Source organism: Staurois parvus, unplaced genomic scaffold (assembly GCF_062004578.1).
Source record: "Staurois parvus isolate SC_StPar_1 unplaced genomic scaffold, SC_StPar_1.0 ptg000154l, whole genome shotgun sequence".
Lineage (NCBI taxonomy): Eukaryota > Metazoa > Chordata > Amphibia > Anura > Ranidae > Staurois > Staurois parvus.
This window is the reverse complement of record NW_028317950.1, coordinates 24,772,501-24,793,109: the sequence shown is the minus strand read 5'-3', so window position 1 is coordinate 24,793,109 and position 20,609 is coordinate 24,772,501. Positions and strand designations below refer to the sequence as shown.

The window sequence follows — 20,609 nt, the reverse complement described above, 5'->3', positions numbered from 1 at the left end:
TTATGGCTATTCTTAGTATAATAATGACTTATTAAAATTTGGCAGTCTTTTTTCCACCTAACTATGGAAAGTTCCTTTCCGGCTTGTAAAACTGCGCACTTCTGACCATCATTTTCTGCCAACAATGCAAGCTGATTGTTTGTCATCTCATTTGTTGCCGGTTTCCGTAGAGCCATTGGTACTTGGTTTGCGCCTGGGTTATTGTGGTTCCTTTCCACCAGACATGGTGAACCCCCTTAAGAAATGTTTATTGTGCAGGGGAAGACCCTAATCCAGCAAAGGAAGAAAACAGGCACATGGGAACAGGAGCACATGGAACAGACAGCATTGAGTGCACTGCAAGCCCTGCGGAAACTCCAAGTTCCTCACAAGTTGACAGTAGTTCCTCTTTTCTGGAGCAAGGTCAAACACCAACCCTGCTCCAGCCCCTTGACTGCAGGTCTCTAACAGACACTTATAAAGTGGCCTGTCTGACTAAGGCAGAATTCACTGCCACTATGGCAGATCTATTCCAGAGGCTATCATCACTTTTAGAATTAGTGGGGACCATCAGCTGCATCTCCTCCTCCTCTGATTATGGTCATGGGCCAAAAACCAGAATTGTCTTGCACACTTACAGTAGTAGAAAACACGGATGATGTAGACATTTTAGCAGAAGATTTTGCAGATTAGTGGATAGATGTTTGCAGACTCCTTTGAAGCTTATCTTTGCTCTGACAGGCCCTGCCCTACTGCTGGCCATAGCTACCTTATCTGTTGCCCAAATTATGGCAAACTAGGCAGTAGAAATGAACAGTGAACTTTCTTTGATACAGAGAACTGTAATCTGTCTTCAAGTTTGCATCTCTTGCCCTTGGACCTACTATTCTGTGTCTTTGAGAGTGTGGATAGCTATTTTATTGTTGAATACAACCAAGACCTTTGATAGTATAGAGTGGAATTTCCTACGGAGGTCCTATGGTACACCCTCCATAAGTTTGGCTTTGGCCTGGATGTGAACCCCTTGGGATTACGTGGCGTTTTGCATGAATTGGGCATAAAATGTGCTCTGAACGTCATCTAAGTCACAATAATAGAAGAACACAGTCTGCTGAACATAATACTACACAAACATTAGATGTTACCATGGTTTAATTGCACATAACATGTAAACATTCACAGTGCAGGGAGGAAAAAGTATGTGAACCTTTGGACTTAATAACTGGTTGACCCTCCTTTGGCAGCAATAACCTCAACCAAACGTTTCCTGTAGTTGCAGATCAGACCTGCACAACGATCTGGAGTAATTTTGGACCACTCCTCTGCACAAAACTGTTTCAGTGTAGCAATATTCTTGGGATGTCTGGTGTGAATCGCTCTCTTAAGGTCATGCCACAGCATTTCAATCGGGTTGAGGTCAGGACTCTGACTGGGCCACTCCAGAAGGCGTATTCTGTGCTGTTGCAGCCATTGTTTTGTTGAATTACTTGTATGCTTTGGGTCATTGTCCTGTTGCATCACCCATCCTCTGCGGAGCTTCAGTTGGCGGACAGATGGTCGTACGTTTTCCTGCAAAATGTCTTGATTAACTCTGGAATTCATTTTCCCATCAATGACAGCAATCCGTCCAGGCCCTGAGGCAGCAAAGCAGACCCAAACCATGTTTTACAGTGGGGATGAGATTTTGATGTTGGTGTGCTGTGCCTTTTTTCCTCCACACATAGTGTTGTGTGTTCTTCCCAAACAACTCAATCTTGGTTTCATCTGTCCACAGTATATTTTGCCAGTAGTGCTGTGGAACATCCAGGTGCTCTTTTGCAAACTTCAGACGTGCTGCAATATTCTTTTTGGACAGCAATGGCTTCCTCCATGGTGTCCTCCCATTTACTCCATTCTTGTTTAATGTTTTCCTTATTGTAGATGTATCAACAAAAATGTTAGCATGTGCCAGACATTTCTGTAGGTCTTTAGCTGACACTCTGGGATTCTTCTTTACCTCCTGCAGCATTCTGCGCTGTGCTCTTGCAGTCATTTTTACAGGACGACCACCCCTAGGGAGAGTAGCAACAGTGCTAAACTTTCTCCATTTGTAGACAGTCTGTCTTACTGTGGACACATGAACATCAAGGCTTTTGGAGATACTTTTGTAACCCTTTCCAGCTTCATGCAAGTCAACAATTCTTGATCATAGGTCTTCTGAGAGCTCTTTTCTGCGAGGCATGGTTCACATCAGACAGTGCTTCTTGAAACCAGTAAACCCAAAACAGGTGTGTGTTTTTTAAGGGCAAGACCGCTGTCAGCAACACATCCAATATCATCACACTGATTGGAGTCAAGGTTGGCTCACTCCTGGCTCCAATTAGCTCTGGGAGAAGTCATTAAGCTAGGGCCTCACATACTTTTTCCTCCCTGCAGTGTGAATGTTTACATGTTATGTGCAATTAAACCATGACAACATCTAATGTTTGTGTAGTATTACGTTCAGCAGACTCTGTTCTTCTATTGTTGTGACTTGGATGACGTTCAGAGCACATTTTATGCCCAATTCATGCAAAACTCCACGTAATCCCAAGGGGTTCACATACTTTTGTTTGCAACTGTAGATGTAAAAGAAATTAACTTTGTTTTGCTACCATTTTGTATTTCTTTTTTAACTGATTGCTTTTGTGCTCTGTGAAATATGAGAAATAAATATGCAGCGCTTAGGAAATTATGAACAAACAGAAACATGAACAGCATAACTGCATGACAAATTCAGTCCATATTGCATGGTGCGATAAAGTGACAGGTGCAATTGTCCTAATAGTTCATGTTCAGAGAAATTCGTGACTCTTGTGATCTCGGGGGAGGGGGTGATCATGCATCATTCCCAAATGGACGGAACCTTCAAAAACGGGCTCCCATATCATAGATGAGACCCAGAGAAGCCTCTGATAGTGTAGTATGTTTATTAAATAAAAACTTACACCAGATACAATAAAGGAAAAAACTTACATCAAAGTAAGGTCAGGCCACCAGGGTGTCAATCAGGATGGCTTTGTGGTATGTATACACAGGTCAAGGGCACCTCCCTAACGCGTTTCGTGTACAAAACACTTCCTCAGAGAGACTGTCTCTGAGGAAGTGTTTTGTACACGAAACGCGTGATGCATGATCACCCCCTCCCCCGCTGATGATCTTTCTGGTTGATGACTTACCTATACACCTGGATTGATGACATCTGGTGGCCAAACCTACAGATGACATCCTCCTAATATTACAAGTCCAGAGCACCAGGAGCGGGTCTTAATTGCTCCATGCGCTTTGATTGCGCTATCTGGTTAGTGCATTATTTGTACAAATCACGAGATCACAAGAGTCACGAATTTCTCTGAACATGAACTATTAGGACAATTGCACCTGTCACTTTATCGCACCATGCAATATGGACTGAATTTGTCATGCAGTTATGCTGTTCATGTTTCTGTTTGTTCATAATTTCCTAAGCGCTGCATATTTATTTCTCATGTTTCTATCTGGGTCCCAAGGTTACCTTTTATGCTAGCTGCTTCACTTATGCATTCCCAGCGCTCTATTACCTACTTATATATTTGCTCTGTGAAATAGCTTCCTCAAACAAAAAATTGATGAAAATGTGAAATGTGAAAAAAAACCACATACCTATAAAATATTAGATATACCAAATATCAAATGATGAATGAAAATTGCAGTGATGTCACTTTTTTAGATTTTTTTTTTTGTCTTTATTTGCAGAAAAGCAGACACAAATGGCTCAGGGCTAAGTGATAAATAGCTCTGTTCGGTTTGCAATCACCACTCATCCACCAAGGCCTTACAAAATGTTGGCAACAAGGGTGGATGGATTAGAATGAGTAGGAATTGCACTACGTCACAGGAATTAGTGTGTGTTCTGATGCAAACAGTAGGTTTTGAGCTGAACATACAGTATGGCACCCTGGGTTGGGCTTGTGAACATATGTCTCCAAGACTGCCTTCTAGTTGCTGTGCAGATCATGGTGAAAGATTGCAAATGCAGCCTCTTATTTTTATTTGTTTATACGTTTTCCCAGTCATGACTCTTGCAGCATTTACATATGATTGTATAATGTATTGGGCCTCTTTCACATGCATGATCCGACAAGGTCTGCATGTCAGTTTTTCAGACAGTCCAGATTTGTGCCTGATTACACTTACCTATCTCCAGTCTTATCCGGTCCACTTAAAAAGTCAGAAGGGGATCCATTCTCTTCCTTTTAGGTGGAGCGGATCGGAGAGTGGTTGGGTGTAAACAGACAGCGGAGTCCGTTTACTCCTGGACGCCCATAGAACAAAGTGGGTTCTGTTCATGTTCGCTCTGTAGAAGCTCATGTGTCATCCGCTCTCTCTGCTCCAATCAGCACAGGATCTGTGAGCGGATTCCCTGCTGATCAAAATGGAATCCACCCCATGTGAAAGGGCCTTATAGTGTCATGTTCTGCATTTGTGTATTTTGTATCCCCATTTCCTGTATGCATACTGTATATTTCTTGTGTTTGCTGCATTATTTAACAAAATACTAACAAAATGCATAATTTTCTGTTCCTTAGAAAAGTATGCTTAGAAGTTTGAACCTTTTCCTTCTTTATGTTCTGTCTGGCATTCATTAATAAAAAAAAGCAAGTGCAGAGATTTTCCTTCACTTCATGCTCAGACGGGATTAAAAACCCAACAGACCCAATATACCTTTCCCACGCTCCCCCGGCTAGCTTGGGGATGTGATGTTGTTCAACTTTGGCGTTCTTGGATCCCTGCTCTTGGTTTGGCTATCCTTTTTTCTTTTGTACTTCTCCTTCCTTTCCCCCCCTTTTTTTTTCTCTGTTTGCTTTGGTGTGGCAGTGGATAGCTGCCTTTAGTTTGAGTTATTATCAGTGTTATATTTATGTTTTGTCATTTAAGTGCCATTGATGGCCTCTGCATGGGCGTATCTTTTGCCCTGTTGGTGTTAGAGCACTAATTTCTCTAATTTCTAGTTCCTCTATGTGCAATTGATAGCCCCTGCATGGGCGTGATTTTTTGCTCCTGTGTTAATTGTTATAAATTAATAAAAACCATTGAAATACAAAAACCCAACAGAGGCTCTAACCCTTCTCCACTCGATCCAAAAGTAGAAAAAACTTTAGCTTTTAAGTGTTGTGCCTGCTTTTGTTTTGTTACGTCTGTGACAGCAGAGACCTCCAGCAATTTACTTTGTAAGGAAGAGCCAATTGGTTTGGTTGGACTTTCTCAGGCAATTGCTATTGTTTTCCTCAAGACCAGCATTTGGGGGGACTTCACGTTCTCCTCCCTCTCCTCTGGGCAAATAAAAATATTTCACCATGGTGCCAAAGAAATCCTGGAAATGAGAACATGGAAAGTATCTGCCTCTTCGTTACAAGGGTCATAAAAAGATCACGATTATATAATATAATGGAGCCCCAGAGTAGGCCCCTCCAGCCACAGAGATCTGCGTAAGCAGCAGGGACTGCACACTTCAGTCCATGCTTGGCTGACTATCGCCTATCTGAGCTCATTTTTACACAGTCTGGAAAAAATGAACTTCACTATTAATGGGAAACAAGGCGGCTGGTATTTGTAAAGCACAGACAGAAAAAACAAGGTGAAATATTAATAAATTTTACTGTATTTTGTTTTGTCCCCAAAACTACTACTTTTCTTTTCCACAAGATGTCAGATTGCCTTGGTTACTCTAAATAGTTTCATCTTGTTTTTCATTAATTATCCCAAACTCAAAGCCGTGTTGAAAGATGAGTTTTTGGTTTGGTAGTTAATTTCTTTTCCAGGGTTAAGAGGATTAAGTTGACCGCATGTCCTGTTTACCAGCAATTGCAATATTTAGTTTTTTGTGCTAATCAAAGCTGTTAGCTTTGTTAAATGTTGTTCCAAAGCAGGTCTATTTATTACCAATTACATCACGGAAATGTCATTATTGTGAGAACGCAGCCTATACATACAATTAGAAACTGGTGATATAATTTCATATTCATGAGAAAGCAACTTATCCAATTGCTGGAGACCCATGAAGTTAATGTTAGCTCCTCTAGGGTCTCAATGTCTCTCCATATTTGTGACAGCAGGTCCTACACTTTGTTAGGTGCTTTGTTCATACAGGTTTCAGCTTGTATAAGAGCAGTGTGTATATCATGCAAAATTATGTGAAGATCCTCAGTACATAGACTCCTCATCAAGTACAGCGTTCCACTTGAAGGGGAGCCTATATATTGAAGATCTTCACATTTTGCATTTATAGGGGATTTGTAGTATAGCTGCTGGATTTGTTTTCCACTGTTGGATCATAGGTGTGTTTTGCATGTTTTATGTTTTTGGATATAGTTTTTTTTCTTGTATCACTGGAGCACGGAAAGATTAGTATTAAGCATTTGCAAAACTTTCAGCATGCTTGGTTAAAGCCTTATAAAGCAAACAAATACAGATCTTAATGGTAGTGCTGACTGCCAGTTTAAATGAGCTGCTAGCAGGCTTCTACAGTACTTTAAAGAGAAGGGGTACCATGAATTCTGTCCCATTCCGTCAATCCCCATAAAAAAAGTAAGCAAAGAAGTAAGCAACTAATCACCAATATTGTCTGTAGTCTTCCTGCAGTGGTCTTTCCCCCCTTCCTTACTTTTTTATGCCTTGCTCTAAACAGCGTTTTTCTGTGAAGGTGGTCATATTGGTAGAGGTAGGACTCTGCATCCTCATATCAGACTGCCACTCTGATGGAGGAATAAATAAGAAGCAGTAGGATCCACAGAATAGGTGAAGTATAAGCACTATAGGTCCTCAAGCACAACTTCCCCTCCAGCAAGGAGAACAGTGCAGCAGAGTAGTGACCTCCCCAAATCTCTCTCCAAATCTCATGACACTGTCAGTCAGAGATAGAAGTGCTATAGAACTCACATTGCAGATCTACAGCTATGAGGTTGTAGGCACGGGAGAACCTAGGCACATGATGTTCTCTGATATTTGTCAGGAGGAAGTCCATGTAAAAGGTAGAATATTCAAGGTACAGCTTAGGCGCAGTTGGGCATGGTTTGCAATTATATATATTTACTTTTTAGGATTAAGTCCACTTTAAAGGTTGTTGAAAACCCACTAGCTGTGAAGTGACAGCCAATATGCCCATTAAGATCTATGCTAAACACCCCCACACTGGAACTGAAGTTTTCTTTAAAGGCTAAGTTTTCCTTTTGTAAAAAAAAAATAAATGCATGATTTTGCAGGTAAAAAATTAGCATTTATTGTTTTTTTTACACTGTAGCCTGCAAAGCATTGCACCAGCGGTCATTGGATTGCAAGTGCAATGCCAGGCTCCTGTAGACACTCAGTAAAACTGTCTGCCCTTACCTCGATACAGGCTACTGAATCAATGAATTACTGGAATGCTTACCAGTGCCCTTGCAGTTTATTGAGAACTACAAGCTGTCTGCCATAGTTCACTCATTCACAGAATGCTGTAAATAGAAGGTGCAGCTGTGTGGGCAGAGTAAAGGTTGGCTGCTCCAAAGTGACATGTTAAATCCCAAATACAGATATAACATGTACCATTTTACAAAAAGGGGACATCCTTTAACAACTTCAACAAACCTGCTGAAAGCTTTACAAAAGTTTGTGCTTAATATTGCTTTTATATTTGCTTGAGCCCTTGTAAAGAAGGGATTAATGAAAAGACTTGCCTTCTCTTATGTCCTTCCTTTCAGGTCAGTTTTTGGGTTGTGCGAGAAATTTTAACAACACAGACTCTGAAGATAAGAGCCGAGATACTGAGCCATTTCATCAAGATAGCCAAGGTAAGATTGCGAGCAATGCAGACCAGTACTTTCAGATGAGAAGCTGTCAGCTTCTCTTTTTTTTTTGTAAGTTATTTTTTCTATATATTGTACATTTTTCAAATTGATATACATTTTGCAGCCAGGCTTACATTACAAAGGTTTTTCAAGTTGTTTTTCAAACAAGGGCCAGCATTGAGAGTCAAATAAAATCTACTACAAGTTTTCAGCAGAGCGGATAGTTGCAATCAACACTGCACTGCTGTAACATAAACTTGCTGAATCAAGATGGCTGCTGCCTTTGCCTTCCCTCTCATGATCCTTTGTTACTGGAAACATAATGCTGGAGTTACTCCACAGTGGATACTTGCCAAAAAAATAAACATGTCTGCTCGTAAATAATCCTGTACAGTTTAATCAGAGTACTCGTTAATTCTGTGCTTCTATTTTGTGTGAAGAGCCAACACTGATTACAGAATTATACCCTGATCGCTAACTGTTTCACGAGCCTGCTGACACAGATTAATACACGGAAGCCATAAGGAGTCTATTGTTCCATTGCAAAATTGCTGCCTGCTGTAAATCAGAGTTCAATGTTATAGGTTTGGCTTGTGAGAAGACAAACATGAAGAAAATGTCGTTTTACTTTCCATTCTTCATTTAATTTTTGCAAAAACTAGAATTGTTTACATATGGATACAGAAAGTCTAAGAATCTAGGCATTTCTGTCTTGTACCAGCAGTTCTATATATTGCTTTTTAGATACTTTTATAGTATACTGTTTATTGGTGAGTGGACAACCCTCTGAAGGAAGAAAAACATAGTTCGGAGTCAAGGACCATTTTACAGTGCTAGGTCTATTGTAAAACATATACAGTGTATAAACAATATTTGGGTAAGGTTGGTATTCAAGCATATGCAATTGGTATACAAGTCCAACTTCAGTCCAAACTTTTTATTTTGTTTTGGATAACGTGGGGGCGAGTTAGAGCCTCTGTCAGGTTTTATTGCTTTCTCTTTTTTTGGGGAGTTTTCCTCCCACTCCCTTCTAAGTTGTGATGACAAATCTCGTCAACTGGGGCACAGAACAAAACAAAAAAATAATTTAGTAGAGTAGGGAAGTGTTAGAACTTATAACAATGTTTGTGTCAGTGGCTCCTGTGCTGTGGCATTCTTTCCCCCCTATTTCTTGCACTGGTGTCACAGAGACAGGAAGTAAGGGAAAAAATACTAAAAGAAAAACCCATCAGAATTTTTAACACTTTCCAACTCTTATCCAAAACAAAAAAAACAATAAATGAGCTGAAGTTAGGCTTTACATTTTCAAATGTGTAGCAATTAAAGTGTACCTACACTGTATCTGAACACCACAAAAAGCATTCTTTAATTAATTTTTAGTATTCAAAGCAAAGTCCTCCTCCCCCCATCCATGTCGCCGTGCTTTATTTTGTTGAGAAATCACTTTGAAAAACACTCCCTAGCACGTCTGGCTGTGACCATCTTGAGTAAGGGCAGGCGATTCATGTATAATTTACTTAATGGAATCCATCTGCCCTTAGCTCAAGCATGCAGGCAGGAGGGTGTGCTTAGCTGAGAAAGCCCCTTCTGAAGACACCTGGCATGTATGACATAATTTGCCTAGGCAAAGAAACCAGGAAGCAACTGAAGAAATGGACAAAAAGTTTAAAACATGTAGATATAATATACCTTCTATCTATTTACTAATGCTAGCAGCATAAGGATTAAAAAAAGTCAATGTTGATAGCGTAAAAGTTTTAACTTTAGGGGCTCATTTAGGTTTGTGGTTTGGAGGCATTAAAACCACATGGGTCTGCAACTTTTTTAGTGCCCCCAATTGTCCCCCAACCCCTTAAGATGCAAAGTGCAGATGCTTTGCTTCATGCCCAGAACCAAAATTTTTGTTCATGACTCATTGTAGTGAATGGAGAAGAGCTGCATCATCCCGATTCTAATTGCACATAATAGTTTCACCTCTGTGCGATTCCTGCGTGCCTTTATGCATTGTATTACAAACAGTGGTACATTTCTGACATTGGAGTCTGTAGGTATTTAGCCTTTGGTGGCGAAGGCAAAATCCCTCTGCTCAGTTCACCCTTTTTATATAGAACATATTCTTGTTTTATTGGCCCTGAATATTGTGACAATGTATGTAATAAAGTAATAGGAGAAGACAGTGTTTCTATTGATAACAGGAACTGTCTAGTATGATATTTTCTTTCTTTGCAGAAACTTCTAGACCTGAACAACCTCCATTCTTTGATGGCGGTGGTGTCTGCGTTGCAGAGTGCTCCCATCTTCCGGCTGTCCAAAACCTGGGCCGTGAGTTTTATGTTCCTTTTCTCTCATAGCCAGATCTTGGTTGTATGCCAAAGACTGGACACAGCATAGTTAGATTTGGTTTTCTAAAGTTACACAACCTCTGCATGGAACAAACTGTGTAGCTCAAACAACAAAAAATTTTGTCTATAGATAAAGCAGAGAAGAGTTAACATACCCCTGCCCAATATTTTGGGGCCATTTTCTGACCCAGAGACACCTTCTGTTCCAGTGACAACTGTAGAATTTTAGATTTTCTCTCACTTTTCTGAGCCGGTGACAATTGTTAAATCTCCCCAGCGGGAAAAGACAGAACCTCTTTCAGATTATAGTACTAATATTTCCCCCTCTGTTTAGAACTAAAGAAAAAATTTTTAGCTTTGAACACACATTAAGAAAATATATATAAATTATAACAAGGGGATTGGAGAATGAGGAAATACTTTCTTCTGTCTGGAGCAAACTGATTGCATCTTCATTTAGGCAAAGTTACTGGGCTGGAGTTAAAAATATAGCTTTTCTGAAAAATTATACAATTGCTGTACATTGTGCCTTGTCAGGAATGCATGTAGTCTTGTAAAGTTACTGAACGGTCCTCTTTTACTGTGAAATAAACGTCCAACAGAGGGAGCAAGAGTAAGTCAGTATAAGAGTGGCAGGACTCTGGGTGACGCTGGAGACCCTTGGGTGGTTTAACACTCCAGAGTCATCCTAAAGCTCGCCATACATATCACAATCTAGTTGTGCAATTTCTGTATAATCAAATGAAAATATCCCTTAACTATGTAATATGGGTGCCTATCTAAGGAATGCATTAATTTTTTTGTTTTCAACTAGGTTGTCACACTACATAATTCATTGGCAGATCTAAAAGGACTTAAATCAAATTGTAATGTGTGGCTAGCTAAAACTGAAATACCTTTTATAGATTTACTGAAAGAATTGTCAGTTCAGCATTTCCTCATACTATACATTAGAAGGTTGATGTGATTGGTGTTGACAACTCTTTTTAGTACATAAAGCTTTTGAGACACAATTTGCAGAGCTTTTCCCCTACTCTTCTAAAGCTAGTCTTGATATGAGAAGATTCCATATACACTATATTGCCAAAAGTATTGGGACGCCTGCCTTTACACGCACATCAACTTTAGTGGCGTCCCCGTCTTAGTCTGCAGGGTTTAATATTGAGTTGACCCAGCCTTTGCAGCTTCAATAGCTTCAACTCTTCTGGGAAGGCTATCCACAAGGTTTAGGAGTGTGTCTATGGGAATGTTTTACCATTCTTCCAGAAACGCATTTGTGAGGTCAGGCACTGATGTCGGAGGAGAAGGCCTGGCATTGCAGTCTCCACTCAATTCATCCCAAAGGTGTCCTATCGGGTAGAGGTCTGGACTCTGTGCAGACCAGTCAAGTTCCTCCTCCCCAAACTCGCACACCCATTTCTTTATGGACCTTGCTTTGTGCACTAGTGCGCAGTCATATTGGAACAGGAAGGGGTCATCCCCAAACTGTTCCCACCAAGTTAGGAGCGTGAAATTGCCCAAAATGTCTTGGTATGCTGACGCATTAAGACTTCCGTTCACTGGAACTAAGGGGCCAAGCCTAACCCCTGAAAAACAATCCCACACCATTAGTCCCCCTCCATCAAACTTTACACTTGGCACAATGCAGTCAGGCAAGTACCGTTCTCCTGGCAACTGCCAAACTCAGACACATCCATCAGATTGCCAGACAGAGAAGGGTGATTAGTCACTCAAGAGAACATGTCTTCACTGCTCTAGAGTCCAGTGGTGGTGTGCTTTACACCACTGCATTTGACGCTTTGCATTACACTTGGTGATGTAAGGCTTGGATGCAGCTGCTCGGCCATGGAAACCTATTCCATGAAGCTCTCGACACACTATTGCTGTGCTAATCTGAAGGCTATTGACTCTGCAGACAGTTGGCGACTTCTGTGCACTGTGCGCTTCAGCATGCGCTGACCCCACTCTGTCCTTTTACATGGCCTACCACTTCATGACCGAGTTGCTGTTGTTCCCAGTTGCTTCCACTTTGTTATATTACCACTAACAGTTGACCGAGGAATATTTAGTAGCAAGTAAATTTCACGGATGGACTTATTGCTCAGGTGGCAACCTATCACGGTACCACGCTTGAATTCACTGAGTTCCTGAGATCAACCCATTCTTTCACAAATGTTTGTAGAAGCAGTCTGCATGCCTAGGTGCTTGATTTTATACACCTGTGGCCATGGAGGCAACTGGATTTAAATGGAATGTTAATAACTGGGATTAAATTGGGGCTTGTGCCTTGTGGTGCGTTCATATGCATTACTAGATCGAGTTGAGATACTTCCCTGATGATTTAGCATTCATTGATAAGTTCATTTAACCTGCTGTTGTCCTAAACTACATCAAAAGGTTTCAAGCACTTTTTTTTACTTGAGGAGAGCAGTAGTACCTGCAAAAAAAGGATTAAAACTTGTCCCTTACACCACCTGCGTTGCTGATCTCTGCAGTTTTCACATTCTAACTGGTTTCTGCTTCCAAGCATGTTGGGTGTCTGGTAGTTCCTTTTGCTATCTCCTTCCATACTGCTGTATCCCAAACCAAAATGGGAGCCAGCAAAAGAACTGTAAGAGCACAGAGTGGAAGTGTGCTTACATAACTACCAAAAGCGCCAGAATATTTATATCTTCTGTAGCACTTGAATATTGTGGAGGTCGGCGGTGCTGGAGGGATAAGTGCAGGGAAGTATATTTAAAGTAATAACAACGTTTTTAAAACCTTTGTTGGGGCTTAGGGCCAATTTATACTACTTATGGATCACTGGGATGCTGGGACCTACTCTGAAAGCCATGTAGACCTGGACATGGCTCACTTATATCTAGCAATCAATTGATATTCAGTTAGTGTTTTTGGTTAGCCAGAAATTTAATGGGGGAGTTTATTGTTAGTTTATGTGTAGGTTTGAAGACATGTTTTATTTTCTTTTGCTTTCCAAAATGAAAACAGTGGTTTGCTCCTGGTACTGACATTGAGCCTGGGTTCACACTTGTGCTGTGTGGCATATCACATGTGATTCGCACAGGAACTGCTTTCCTGTGCAGATCACGTGTGAATTATGTGCAGTGCGATTTAAGCCATACATTTTGTATGGATCAAATCGCACCGCATCCGCACCAAAAAGGTGCAGGACCCTTTTTTTGGTCCGCACTAGAATCGAATCGCATGGGTATTCACACCCATGCGATCCGATTCTGCACATCACACCGCGTTTTGTGGACCGATTTTGGGGTGTTGTTAACTTAACATACACACCCTCAGCGGTTCGCATGAACGGGGTGCGATTGTGATGCGGTACAGAATTCGCACAGAAACCGCTGCAAATACTGTGTGAACCCAGGCTCAAAGTCTGAAGATACCCTAGTTCATTTTATACTGGGAGCATAGTAAATATCCACTAAGTTCTGCAGATCTTAACCTCTTCTAATGCCAAGCCACCAATGCATTTTTTGACATCTGTGTCTCACTGAGTATAACCAAAATCAAACAATCTGAAAAATTCTGCATGGTTCTGGTAAACCTGAAACTGAAGACCTTTTAGGATCTCTATAGCACAGTGTACTATCTTTTTTTATAATTTTTTTACTACATGGATCCTAACTTTTTTTATGTTATTAGCCTGCACTAAGGTAAACATCTCCAATATACAGTCCCTGTTATGCATTGCCCATTTATGCCATAGCAAGTCATATTTAAAACAGAAAGCTTAAGACATTTGCAAAAAAAAATCTTTAAATTCAATTTGTTTAGTCTGAAAATTTGATTAGCTTTCTCTGGAAAGATATACCAAAAACATATGTGCTGAAACTGGGCTTGGTAAGTGATTTCTGAGAATCTTGAATATTTCTATGGCTACGTATGAGAAGCAAAGTTAGAAAAGGACCCAGCATAAGATTTGGTCTTGCTCTTCTCCATGCTGGCAGTTACATAAAGCTCATTTTGGCGGATTTGCTTTGACAAAACACAGCTGACTCTGAGCATCTTCTCCTGTTTATGACCATTTTAATTTGTGTCTGGGATGCATGTATTTTTACAAAGTAATATTTTGAGAATCATTACTTTGCTCTCTAAGCTCTGGTATGGTCATAGGAACCTAAAGAAGTCGACTACCTTGTTCGAATGTAAAAAATCATTTTACAAACCTTGAATCCTTTGAATCCATGAAAACTGATAACATAAATAAAAACATTTCCGAGTGTGTCACCATGTACTTGATGGGTACAAGTAGAGAAATGTAATGTTTAGTCCCTAAGGATGAGCAGGTCTAACAAATAAGTTCTCCCTTGCAATAACTTTTGTATTACCTGAACTGTCATTCAGTGCAATGTATAGTGCTGGGTAACAGTGGTAAAGGTATGCTCCAGTCAGCTAGGTTTTAATAGATATTAAGTAGACACCCTGCCTGTTGAATGCCTCTTATTTCAAACAAATCAGATCTATACCTGTGAAAGTCAGGTGCTCGACTGTTCCATGCACCACCTTCTATACATCTTGTCTGTGCATAAAAACTGCCCTCCTTCAGAAGCACTGTTAAAAGCCTGCTTAATTTGGAAGCTATGTGTTATCCAAAACTTAGAACAAAGTAAATTAAGGAAACATTCTGGTTTTAACACCATTTTAAAATTGTTGTTTTAAAATTAACTATTCTGTGATGGGTTTTACTCATGGGCCTTGGCATTGCATTTTTATTTGAAGCGATTTTACAAATGTCTTATTAATCTTTTTAATAAAACCCAGAGCTCTTATTTACTGTGGAAGTGTATCTTCCTTTCTGAGCATTCAGCTGATAGTTAAGGCCAATATTCTGCTGGTCTATAAATAGGAATCTTTCAGGCTACACCCTAGTCCCTAGTAATGTAAAGCTGCCTCGCAGAGCTTTTTTGGCTAAGACGTTTCTGAGATAACACACACAGGGTTGGGGAAATGCCTCCCGATGGATAGGGAATGTGCTGATTCTACACTTTCTGCAGCCTGAATTATAATTTCTCATAATAAGCTGATAACGCTCAGCAGTGCTTGGTGTCAATTGGTTCTGCTTGAAGAAAAGCATGTATGTGACTCTATTTTACGTTTTTTAAGAAATTCCAGGCAAGACACGCAGTTGAGCCATATGTTAATCATATTGATAGTTATGTCTGCATTTTACTTTTTTATATGCAGTCTTTGGAGAAAAACTGACAATCTATCCTATTGTAAGCTTACGGACTTAAAGAAGAACTTCACTCTTACCCACGTCTTATCTTTTTTCATTGGTGTTATGCATAATCTACATATTAACCTGACCAGCGAATCCAGCTTTGTCTTGATGTGATCCAACGCACCACTGCTTTGTCCTATGCCGTCATCTTCACTCCTAATGTCATCTGGTAGCTTGCTTGCCTCTTCCTGGTGTAGGCTGCTGACACGCTGCTGAGTCTGCCATCCTCCAGCTGCTGTGCATGGAATGTGAAGCATCCTGGGATATTTGATGTGCATATACCAGGAGGCTGTAGAGCAGAGGAGCTGTCATTCTTGATTAGGTGACCAGGGGGTGATGTAGACCAAAACATTAAAAAAAAAAAAAATTAACAATCAAATAAACAAAAACTATTGCTGTTTTACATTGCAACTGGGGGGGGGGGAGGGTTTAGGGGCAGAGGGAATGGGGTAGAAGAGCAGTGATGCCCAATGCATCCAACAGGTAAAGGTCCACTTCAAGAACTCATGCCATGTATGTTTAGTTAGGGGTATCAGAGTAAAGGGGGCTGAATACAAATGCATGTCACATTTTTCAGATAATTATTTGTAAAAAAATGTTGAAAAACATTTATCATTTTCCTTGCACTTCACAATTTATGTGTCACTTTGTGTTGGTCTATCATATAAAATCCCAATAAAATATATTTACATTTTTGGTTGTAACATGACAAAATGTGGAAAATTTCAAGGGGTATGAATACTATTTCAAGGCACTGTAATTACTTGAGTCCGAGACTGGAAGATCAAGGTATGTATGCATCTGTGTGGGGGTTAGTTTAGGGTAAGGAGCCAAAAAAATTGCATTCCTTTAGAGTACAACTAAAGACTTCTGTATAGCAGTCTAAGCAAGTATCATATATAGTTACTATGTGATGCACAAGTCTCATAAAGTAAACAAATACATTATTTACCCTCCCAGTCAAATCAACCTTTATTTGTGTCTCACATGTTCCCCCCAACAGACACTGCAGCTCACAGTGAGAGGGCTTTAACAACCCACAGAGTGTGGCCAATGCAGAAAGCAGTGGGCAGGACTATGTGTGGCCAGGCACTGATTGACAAGCTACAGGTTTGTGAATCAGCAGCAACAATACTGATAGCAATACCCTGCATGTAAGTGGCTACTTTGCTCTGAATTCAGGAGCATCACAGGAAGCTGCATTAGGTGGACTTCACTGGCAAGATCTTTAGGTCTTTGTAGGACCTGAGAGGGGACTAGGAAAAAGTTGTAAGTGCAGAAACACATATTATTTTTTAATGAAAGGCCATAGTTCCACTTTAAAGCCTACGTTTACATTTAAAAAGGTCAGCAAAGGGGACATAACTTACCTTTAGTGAGCTGTGTCCCTTGTGCTGCTGTGTCCTCCTTTTCACCAAAACCTTCCTCCTTGTGATGACCCACATAATCTTCTAGTGTGGTGGTGTTAATAGAACTAAGGGGCTATGACAGGCACTCATTAAGAGTTGCATGACTATGCCCAACCTTTCCGCTCAGCTCTGCCATTCATATAAATTATTGTTATAGCTTCAATGGATTGAACAGATCTTTCAATGGAGGACCAGTTCATGATTGATAGGTCAGCCCCCTTAATTTATGGTTCACGTTTCATTCACAGAAGCTGTAGTAGACATCAGTTTTAGTAACCAATTGTTGAACTACAAGTTCCTTGATCTCCCATTGCCAGCTGACATTCTTCTTACCACCCATCAGTTAATTTATTTTTTCTGATATTTCCTTTGGCAATCTTATTTTTTTTTAATTTACAATTTTCTAAATAGATATTTTCTATAATTTTAAATAACTGAAGGCAAAACTTTATTTTTTATTTTTTTCATTTTGGATAGAACAATGGCAGGTTATAACCCTTGTCATTTTTTTTTGCCATCTGTGTCCCATTGGGGGGATGTCCCTTGACTTCCGGTCCCATATCCATAACAGAAAATGAAAGAAATCCCTCCAAAGTGGTTACTAGAACTGGTGTCCCTAATAGAAGATTTTCCCTCTATTCTTGTTCTTGTTATCACTTAAAGTTTGGGATTTGGTTTCAGTTTTGGTGATTGGTCACCAGGATAGATAGGAAGGGTGAATCTCTGTAATGGTGGGGACACAGAAAGCAATAAAAACCTGACAGGTATCCTGCTAACTTAAAGTTAAAAAAAAAAAAAAAAAAAAAAGTTTTGCCTTCAGGCATACTTTAGGGCAGCCCAAAAATGCTTCATTTTTTTTTTGTTCAACCAGAAAAATGACCTGCTAAGCCATTGTATTTTGACAGCAGATAGACCTCCCCACTGTCAGAATATACTGATCATTGCTGCCAGGTATAGCCAGCAGCACTGATCAATAGTGAAAAACCCAGTAGGCTGGTTTTACAGAAGTTGATCAGTAGATTGACTTCTGTACAACCAGCCTGCCTGTAAATGGATTGGAATTCATCCAGTCCCTTATGAACCAGCCGAATTTCGTTCAATAGATTGCTGGCTTTAGTCTTTACTTCTCCAGTAATTATTTATTACAGGGTGCTGCTTGATACTTGGTCTGCAAAGCATGTTCCAGCATTTCCTACATGATTGTGTATAACTGATAAAACAGGGGGGTGTCATTCTGCATTCAGCTATGTGTGTAATCTGATATCTCCTTCACTGCAAGTCCGGTTCGCAGCACAGCCTTTTTCTTTGCATCCTTTCCCATAATCCTCTGTTTTCACATGTGGCTAAAGGCTTACACACTAACTGCTTGGTCCATTATTTTCTGCCAATCTCTGTAATCCATTATTATAGTAAATTTAGTCTTTGAGACTTTGAGAAATGTTCCGGGTTTGTTTTTGCATAGCTAGTAAACTGAAGCCGCCAATGTTGACTTGTTGAACACTATAAACAACTTTTCAGGTCTCAAACCATCCCAACTATGCTGCTCCTCAGAATGCATGCGGGCTAACTGAGAGGCTGTAGAGTCTTACTTTGAACTCTGTTGAGGCTTTGAAGATAGTATCAGTTTGTAAAGTTTGCTGTGGATGGTTACCAAAGCACTCAGCTTGTATTAGCATTTCCCATTCCCATAGAGCAGGGCAGTCTCCACTGTGCCTCCCCACTCATCATTAGTGCAGTGTATGAAAACCATGGCTTTTTTTTGTAGTAGGGCTTTGGCACTAAAAAAGACAATGGTTTCCATGGCCCCACGCACTATCCTAACATGAGGAATAAACCCCTAGTTTTTTTAATTTGTGATGGAAGTGAGGCATGCAAATGTAAGGGGGGGGGGGGGGGGTTACTAAAACCGGTGCACGCAGAATCTCATGCAGCTGTGCATAGCAACCAATCAACTTCTAACTTCTGCTTGTTCAATTAAGTTGTGACAGTGAAACCTAGAAGCTGATTGGTTACTAGCTACAGACGCATCAGATTCTGTGAGCACCAGTTTTAGGAAATCCCCCCCATTCTGTTTTAAGACAGCTCCGCTGCGCATGGCGCTGTTAGTCCTATACCCTTCTTCAGAATAGTTTTAGTTAAGGAATCGCTGTCCACATGCTCTTAAATAAACTGCGTATTTTTATTTTTATAAATGATTCAATTTTTTTTATACATTGCTCAAACTCAAGCTGTTTCTAATGGACCCACATAGAAATACATCAAGCTCGATATTGAAGGATGACAGGCATGGACAGGTCACCCATCTTTCATCATAATTTCTTTTTTGGAGCCAAGCGTATTGTTTCTTTTGACATTTGCAACATCACTACATTGCACATCTACCCTGGTTTGGAAATGGTTAGTAGCTGGGGTGGTCTAATTATTTCAATACAGAGAGTGGAAATTGAAGGGTACATATTTATGCATTGAAGGATCTCTCAAAGAAAAAAAAATCTTAGCATTCATGAATTGGCTAGTTTGTAAAAAGTGCCAGGGGCTGCATATTCACTGTGGCACTGAATTAGCTCCATGTATGCTTCCTGATCCAGTATGGAGAAGCGCTGTAGTCTTGTGCTAATTTTTGAATAAAGGGAATTTACTGTATTTTTAAAGTTTTTTTTCTTTTTAACCAGATTTATGTTATCTTAAATCTTAGCTCAGTGATTGTTTTTTGCTACTCTTGCTGCTAGGGCTTGATATGAAAAAAAATTGGGCAGTTTCAAGTTTTTTTGGGGAGTAGATAAAAACTATTACCTTATATTCACTGTTTTCCATCAATACACTTTTTAAAAAATAGTAATCCAGCTTATACCACATTGTTTTGAAACAGTGCAAAACTGCACCTCTCACCACACTTAGGCCCCACTGATGTCTTCCTGGGTTCTGGCTGTGGTGTCCAATCACAATGCTCCTCCCTCCCCTTTCCTGGCAGGCTGTCAGCTCTGCTAAAGAAAAGAACAGAAGTCCAGTGGCATGGTGATAATGATGTCCTTGGCTATGCGGCTCCCACTGGTTAATGGGTCTGCTAGCCAGGGCTACACCATTTATTGAAAGCAGGTTGTTTACAATGCATTATTTAGCATGCATTTTCATATTATTGTTACAGCTCTTCATACCTCATGTTTTTTGCAGCATGTCCCTCTTCCAAGAATATAGCAGGGGAATGTGTTTCTGTTTTTCCTCTTGTTGTTGACAGAAAAGTGTATTTGGTTCATGGGGAGAAATTGTGATGTGTAAAATTAAAAGGGCATGCATGTTGACGTTTTTATCTTCTGCCACAAAGCAGACATTTTAGGGGCCTAAAATCTGAGCTGTCTTTTATAAATAATTTTTAAAATATACTTGAGGTCCTCTGTTTCTGATTTTAAATACCCTTTTAAGCTATTCAGAATCGTTAAATCTAATAAAGATTGTCAAACACTCAACATAGTTTCTAACAATCTCATTTTTAGCAGGGTTGTTGGGGTTTTTGAATGCAAAAATGAACAGGACTTTCCTACAATCCTTTTATTCTTGGATTTGTGTAGTCAGGGAAAATTAAGTTGCTGATTGGTCATTGCATCTGCTGACAAAATGGCTGATATTCTTTGCAGGGGACACAGGCAACCCATTGGCACACCATAGGGTGAATTAACTAGCTTTGGTTCTTTCTGAGTGATCCCTTCCTGCTTGGTACTTGACGTCACAGAGTTTTATTGCCATGCTGTATTCTTTATGAACAGATTATAAACACTGGGAATGCTGAAACCCAATAAAATAAACTGTTTTCCGACAATGC

At 40.1% G+C, this 20,609-nt stretch overlaps 1 protein-coding gene across 7 annotated transcripts in view; it reads left to right on the top strand.

Annotated features, from left to right (window-relative positions):
* Window positions 1-20,609, top strand: part of RALGPS1 (Ral GEF with PH domain and SH3 binding motif 1) — a 577,572-nt gene that overhangs the window by 193,777 nt on the left and 363,186 nt on the right. For all 7 annotated transcript variants that reach the window (XM_089675289.1, XM_089675287.1, XM_089675288.1 and 4 more), the window contains 2 exons: window positions 7,716-7,805; window positions 10,032-10,124. In XM_089675289.1, the coding sequence (XP_089531415.1) occupies window positions 7,716-7,805; window positions 10,032-10,124 (183 nt within the window). The remainder of the gene's footprint in view (window positions 1-7,715; window positions 7,806-10,031; window positions 10,125-20,609) is intronic.